Source organism: Salvia miltiorrhiza, chromosome 5 (assembly GCF_028751815.1).
Source record: "Salvia miltiorrhiza cultivar Shanhuang (shh) chromosome 5, IMPLAD_Smil_shh, whole genome shotgun sequence".
Lineage (NCBI taxonomy): Eukaryota > Viridiplantae > Streptophyta > Magnoliopsida > Lamiales > Lamiaceae > Salvia > Salvia miltiorrhiza.
In genome coordinates this window covers 18,551,757-18,559,626 of record NC_080391.1, presented here as the reverse complement: position 1 = coordinate 18,559,626, position 7,870 = coordinate 18,551,757, and the positions used below count along the sequence as shown (strand labels likewise).

Below are 7,870 nucleotides of genomic sequence, written 5' to 3'. Positions count from 1 at the left end.
GGCGTGCCAAAATTTGTAAACACAAATTTTTGTATTTCAATTTGATAAAATACAAAATACGTTACAAAGATAATTTGATAGATTTGAAGATAGATTTATGCGGGTTGCAATCTCTAGTTAATCCTCTGATTCTTCTCTTCCATTTGATTCTTGAACAAGCTCGAAGGTTATTGAAATACTTGATTTGATGACGCCAATCCAAGGAACTTAAGTCGTGATTTTGGATTGAACGTTGAACTTGATTTGATTTGAGAAGAACGTCCTTAGAATTTTGTAAGAACGCCTTGAAGCTTTGGGACTTGGTTGATTTGATTTGAGGAAGATCGTTCTTGGAATTTGTAAGAACGCCTTGAAGCTTTGGGATTTGGTTGATTTGATTTGAGGAAGATCGTTCTTGGAATTTGTAAGAACGCCTTGATCACTTGAAGATTTGAAGGTTTGATCACTTGAAGATACTTGAATACTTGAAGATTTTGAAGGATACTTGAAGATTTGAATGCTCAAATACTTGAAGATTCGAAGGATACTTGAAGATTTGAATGCTCAAATACTTGAAGATTCGAAGGATACTTGAAGATTTGAATACTCAAACGATTGAAGATTTGAAGGAGACTTGAACGTTAGATAGAATTCTTCAAGATACTTGAATACTTGGAAGAATACTTGAACTCTCCAATTCTCCGCCTCTTCTACTTGTGATACTAGAGAGAATTCTTCGTGCTCTTCGATCTTCCACTCCTTCACGTTGTCATTTATGAGCTCCCAACACCTCTATTTATAGATTTTAGAGATGGGCTTCGTGGGCTTTATGGGCTTTGGGCCTTTATGCATGGGCCTTAGGGCCTTAAGTGGCCAATAAGCCCATTAATTCATTTTATTAAATATTAATCATATATCTATTTAATTTAGGAATAAAATCCCATTTAATAAAATAGAAAATATAATTGAATATTTAATTCATGAATTTACACGTGGCACGATTTAATTCGACGACAATTTAATTGTCTACAAATTGCCCCATCGAGACTTGTTTATAGACGAAATGCCTTTGGTAATAGACAAGTCTCGAAATTTATCTTTGATAGTTTAAACTCTTATCTAGGAGTTCTTGATTTTCTTTGAATTTATAAATAGTTTATACTCGTATTTAGGAGTTCTTCATTTGATTTTGAAATTTTAAATAGTTTATACTCGTATTTAGGAGTTCTTGATTTTCTTTGAATTTATAAATAGTTTATACTCGTATTTAGGAGTTCTTCATTTTGAATTTGAATTTGTAAATAGTTTATACTCGTATTTAGGAGTTCTTCATTTTCTTGAATTTGATTTTTGATTTTTGTCAAATTTTGCAATTTTAGCAATTAAATAATTAATTGCTTAATTACTTTTTGAAGTGAGCAACCAACACTTTTGGTCAATATATATTTGAGACCATGTTTCAGTTTAAACCAAATGTATGGGCTAATACATTTCTAAGCCCAAACCAGATAAATTTCCTTAAACCCATTTTCGAAATGGCAACTTCCGATTTAATTTTGTTTTGATCACTTTTTGTCTCTTAATCTCAGCCGTCCACTTTTATGGCCAATGATTTTCACCAGCAGCTTTATTTTGAGAACTTGTTGGCTACTGCAAGGTTGAATTCTTCTTTTGGCTACTTTTCGCTCCATTTTCTTTTCCTCATGAAAGCACCCTTTTTTTTTTTTTTTAGCCATCTCCTGCATGCCAGCCCGAGTGTAGTACTCGTAACATTTAATGTAGTCTGCCCAAGGTTTGACAGCTTGTTTGAGGGCTTTTCATAGCTGGAACTCCACCATTTTTGTACCACCATTTTTCTTTGCAACAACTTTTAATTCATGCGCACAAATGTACCATATTCAGCTATTGCCAGCTATCATTTGCACCACTGCTAGCTATGTGAGAACTTTCCCTTGCCTATATATAAATAAAGCCTCTAGTCTCTTGTGAACAGCAACACCACTCTTCACTTTTTCCTTTCTTTGTAGCAATAGCAGTAGAAGCAATCTCCTTCAAAGAAATCCATCTCTCTTTCTTTCATCTTTCTTGTCGCCATCTTTGATAGAGTTAGCTGTAGCTTGTCTTCCACTAACAGCCCTTCTATTTCAGTCGGCGTCGCTACCTTTTCCGGCTCGGGCTCGGGCTGTGGGGGCACGTCCTTCTCCGGGGCAGTAGGCTTCTCCGCCAGCTTGGCCTGCCTCCTCAACAGGTGCTTCTGTATCTTCCCAGTGGCCGTCTTCGGCAACGGCCCGAAGACGACGGACTTCGGGACCCAGTACGCCGGCATCTTTGCCCGACTGAACTTCATTATGTCGTCCGCCAGGCCGGATGCGTCAACGCCCGGCTTGGGCGTCACGAATGCGCAGGGCGAATCGCCCCACCTCTCGTCCGGTCGGGCCACAACCGAGACCTCGAATATCGCAGGGTGCTGGTAGAGAATATTCTCCACTTCGACGCTGCTGATGTTTTCGCCTCCAGATATGATGATGTCCTTCGATCGATCCTTGATCTCGATGTAGCCGTCGGGGTGCTTCACGGCTAGGTCGTTGAGAGAAGCAGCGGCGGCTTGCGGCAATCGCCTGCTTCCTCGTAGTGGGCTGCAGCAACCAGAACCGGCTTGGAGCGCGGAAGAATGGAGTGGGTCAGCTTGTTAGATCTTGGAGAGCTTCTAAAACAGCCTTATATTTGCTTCTATCTCATGCTTATGATTGGGGTGAATGAATCCAACTTCTCTTCATGTTTTGGGCCCATTTTCTGCTTTATCGCTTTAGCCTCTCTACAGATCTCACAACACATATAATAATAACATAAATGAGGCATCGCATGAGTTTCAAACAGACCTTCTATTCTTAAACAACAACAAATCCCCCCTCAGCCTCACCCTGCAAGAAATGGGCTGCTTAATCTACAGAGTGATGGTCATCGCAGTCTTGGGCATCGCGCTTCTATCTGTCGAGCTGGAGACTGTCTCGGGGCTGAGAAGCATAGATCTTGCTCTAAGAAGGGGGAGGAGGATTCTGAATGGTGATGATGCCTTGCAAGAAACGAGCACGCCACTGGATATCGCGCCTTCCCCTCAGAACTCAGTGAGACCGCGATCTGCTGTATCTATTTCTCCGGTGATGACTCAACCGCATTGGCATTTTCTTGCGTGAGATCGTCTGCCATATCATGTCGACAACATCATTTGGTTGAGATGGATACTGGTATTCATAGTGACCACCTATTTCCTTCAATCTCTCCCACATTTTAGTCCACTCCTCTTGTTTGATGCCTCTGAGTAGATTCAGAAGGTAGCCCTTCTTCACGGCCTTCGCTGCAAGGACAAACACGCTGAACTCTGTGTAGTCGAGCACATCTTCAAACGGAAGCTCAATCTCATCGCTGATTATCACAGGCACACAGTGGCTAGCAATGGCATCAAAGAGGCGATTAGACGAAGGCGTGTCTCCAGCAATGTTTAAACAGAATTTGGATGAGGCCATCCCTTTCCCTGCATCCTTCACCCCATTTCTTCCCACACTTCCAAATGCAAAATGCACATCTCTCTCGTCCTTTTTGGATGGCGTGAAGGAGATTGCTTCTTGCGTCTTCAGACTATGCCGGAGGGAGGGCTGCTGTCGGAGCAACGCGGCGGCGAGACGCCGAATTTGATAAAAGGAGCAGAGCAGCGTCGTGTATGTGTGTACTGTCAGCGAAACAAAGAGAGTATCACCTGCAGAAAATGTGGCGCCGGCAACGGGAAGAGGCTGGCGGCAGTGGGCAGATTTTGGGTGGACAGTGGCGTGAGGTGGATGGCGTGAAGGAGACGGCGCCGGGCATAGCTCCTTGTTGCTTCCCTATTTTGCCGGAGCTATGTGCGCAGCGGCAGTCTCCGGAAGCGGTGGCGGGTCTGTTGAGTTGTCTCGCGAAAGTTCAGATGGCGAGGAGAGGCGACCGGAACGAGGCCGGATGGCAGGCGGTTGCCGGAGAAGAGAGAGTATGAGAAGAGATGCGCCGCCTAGGAGTGTTGGCTGCGGTCTCATCCGAGGAAAAGAGAGAGTATGCAATTTAGCCCTTGGTTGGATTTGTGTTGGGCCTTCTTTTGGTGGGGCTTTGGGCTTCATTGCTGGGCTTCTTTAATTTGTAGAGAGGCCATCTTAAATTACACCAAGCCCATTTCTATAAATCAAATAAATCGGGCCCAACTTTTGGAAACAAAGTATGGGCCCAAGTTTTGAATTGATTTTTTTTTTATCAAACCATTTATTGTTATTCAATAATTTGTATTCATTTTTCTTTCTTTCTTTTTTTTTTTTTGCAGCTGGCAGCAGTGAAAGCTTGGTGATGGCGATTTTGGAGGGTTATGTTCAAGATTGGCGCAGTCTTATCAACCAACTTGATGGCGGATTTTGCCCCAAACGAGATGCTTTGAGTATTTGCAAAGTTTGGAATCTATTGTTATTTTTCTTTCGGTCTTGACATTTCCATCAGCCTGACTAAAGATCATCCTCAGAGAGTTCATCAAAATATGGCAGCAGCCCATCTAAGACCTTATTTGAGTGATGTTTACTTTGCACTTCAGGTGGCTCAATTGGCTTTTAATCAGATTTCGGGTGCGCTCGGGTCTGGGCCATTGTGAGTCCAACCTTTGAAGATTGCTGGTTACATTTTCTCTTTGCGCGCATTCGAGCAGGCTAGATGACTCAATGGTGTTCTATTATGTTTGGCGAACATGTGTTTCAACTCCACGAGCGCATTCAACTTTAGCTTGGAGAGAAGTGAATTTGTCGATGCATAGCCGACCTCAATGCCAGATAACTCAATTCTTTGACAGGTCTTGGGTGCGCTCAGGCCTGGGATTGTTTGAATCTGGTTAGAGTGAGGTTGTTGTTATGTTTGGCATCTCACGAAGTTGGGAGAATTCTGCACAACGGCTCGAGAAGATTGAGTATTTTCTTCTTGATGCTTAAGCCAAGGAGAATGAAGCCATCGTCCGAATTGCTTTGATCAAGGAAGTGCTTGCTATGATAGAGAGGTGGAAGACAGAGATGACGTTGTCCTTCAAGCCAGATAGTGCCTCATTTCATATTGTCCGAGGTGCAATCCCAGAATTCAAAAGAGATTTTGACAAACATAAAGTTGCACATGTTGATGAGGAAATGCTGCGGAATTTTGAAGACTTCAGAGTCACTTTTGATCTCTGCTCAGAGAACTTTGGAGGATCAAGACCCATTTGCTTAGTATTGGTGCAAACCGCAATTTCTATCATTTCTCTCTTGATGATTCTTATTTGGTTTGTGATGGATATTTTGACATCTTCTCCAAATGCTTGTGCTTCTTTTGATGGCTTGATTTTCTTCCCAATTTGAGACATATTCGGCTTCACATAATCAACTTAAATCATAACTTTGATGATATAAATTGAAAAGAGTCAAACATAATTCATGACTGAACCTAGAAATTATCTAAGCTGCCTACGTACCCTTTTGAAAGGGATCAAGTCAAAACGTAGTTCATAGGATCAACATGTGTTTGAGATTGGGTGCCGTGCACAGTTTATACTCATGCGGGCCAGGAGTAACATGCAGTTTAGGCTCGTGCGTCAAGGAGCTGTCTTCATATGCTCCATTTTGTTGTTTTTCTTCATTGTTTTGTGGCTTTTCATCTGACTCATCTTTTTGGCTTTTCTGTTTTTCTATATTTTTTTTTTGGCTTTTTTTTTTTTTTTTTTTGAACTATATACATATGCACATGCTTCAACTTCTACCACCCTTCAAGGATAGTAGCACTTCAAGAACTTTCCTTTGAGAGTGATAACAATTGGCCTCCTTGCAGCGAGGGCCATGTCTCCAATTTGAAAATGGGGCGCTCGCACTGCTTTGTTGAAGGATCTTGAAGGAAGAGCTTGATAGTATTCCAATTTTTGCTGGACTTCTAGTCTCTCTTCATCCAGAGTTTCCAGTTCTTTGGGGCTTAAGTGCGAATTCTCTTCTAGTCAAAACTTCACGCTCTCTTTCTCTGCCATTACTCCCCAAACCCTAGATCACCGAATCCATGAGCGTCGCTCCCTTCGATCGAATCGGTGGCTCCCTCCACCTTCAAAATCCGATACGCCGTCTCCCTTCACCTTAGATCTCCGATATGTCGCCCTCCCTTTCTCCCTCCACCCTCGATCCCAGATCGTGAGCGCCGCCCTCCTCCGAGGTGAGTCCGCTCAATTTCCGCCGCCGAATCTCTAAAAATTGAAGTGGATGAGCCCAAAATTTGGTTGGGCTTCTTATTCAAGCGTGAATTCGTCCCCGATTCGGAGGACATCGATCCATTTGAATCTATGCCTTCAATGCCGCCGCCACCCCCTGGTTATATTGCTGAGCTTCACGGAGAATTCCAGTCGAAATTCGACGGGTCCTTGGGGTTTTCTTTGACTTCGTTGCCGCCGCCGCCCCCTGGTTACTTTTCTGAGATAGAAGGCGGATTCCGGACTCCCTCAAAGGAGTCCTCCGGTGGTGCTTTGGAGGAGGGGTTGACGGTGAATGATACGCCCGTGTTGCCGATCCGACGACCTATGATTCGCTGTTACAGTCGCTGTCGACGCTCTCTCGCGATGAAGAAAGAGGAGTCCGATTTACTCCCTTTCGTATGCACTGAGAAAGGGAAGGACGTCCTCAGAGAGAGGAAGGAGGCGGCTGTCGATGATGACACCCCAGAATGGTTGAGCGGTTGTACTCCGGTGGTCCGACAGTTCCTCGAAATCTACTTACCGCCTGTGAAAAGGGTGATAGAACTCCGACAGCATCCCCATTTCTCCATGGCTGCCTTGGCCGTCCCATAGTGAAGCTTCCCATTTGATGAGTTTTGAAGAAGAAACAAAGCAATAGCTTGTCGTTCGGCCCCACTGAGATCTTTCCTTCTTGTCATTCTCTTTTTTTTTTGGTGGAAGCAGTTTTTTTTAGAAGAATTTGGGGTGAAATGCTGCCCAAATTTTGGTGTAGTAAGAATGTGCAAACACCCCCTTTTATAGGGTTGTAAACATAACTTTTGGTGGCAATTTTAATTGAAAAGTGGCGCCAGTTTTTTTCATGTTTAATGTGTTCATTTTTTTGGCTATTTGGAGGGAATTAGGCAGCGGCAGTTTTGGGAAATGAACAAAAATTTAAAGAAAAAAAAGGAATAAATAGAAATAAAAAAAATGTGGCAGAAATTAATTTAATGAAATTTTTGAATTTTAAATTTTTTAAGTTTGAAATTTGAAGTCAAAAGTTAAAATAAAGGTCAAACAATTCATTAAACAATATCTAATCAAAATACTAATGGAGGCGGGCCATATCACTTTAACACCTAAACCACTACTCCTTAATCTCGGTGCCCAAATGAATTGTGTCTTAAATATTGGGACGGAGGGAGTATAAATTTATATTGCTAAACTAAAAACAAATGAAATATGAAAATCATCTATATAATAAAACTGAATTAATCTTATTTAATTTGTTACTGCATCACCACGATTTCATTATAATGAAATTAAATCAACTAATTAAAAAACAAAAGAATTTAATAAAAAGAAATCAAAAATAAAAAAATAAAACTAAGCGCCGCCTCAAAGTAAATCAATCCCCCCGGCTATAAAATCAATCCCCTCCCCCACTCTCTAGAAACAATCCACCGCCACCACTCTAAAATTCCCCAACCCCAAAATTCTCCGCGGCTCTCTTCCTGAAACGTGCCTCTTCCTCCGATCATCTAATAACAGTGAAGCCCACGCTTTCTTTCTTTCTTAAGCACTTCACTTAGGAATTTCATCGAGCAGGTTGTGGGCATTGTATTTTATTGCGATTTGATTGAGATTTCTCCTTGTTAAACGTTTGAAAGT

The 7,870-nt window shown here is 42.2% G+C and overlaps 1 protein-coding gene across 1 annotated transcript; it reads right to left on the bottom strand.

The window, feature by feature from the left end:
• Positions 1–1,984: 1,984 nt before the first annotated feature.
• On the bottom strand, positions 1,985–3,503 carry LOC131025600 (uncharacterized). Its single transcript, XM_057955399.1, has 2 exons — positions 3,151–3,503; positions 1,985–2,615 (listed from the first exon to the last, which is right to left on the bottom strand). Exons 1-2 carry the CDS (start codon positions 3,501–3,503, stop codon positions 1,985–1,987), a joined length of 984 nt encoding a protein of 327 aa, XP_057811382.1.
• Between the last annotated feature and the right edge of the window lie 4,367 nt (positions 3,504–7,870).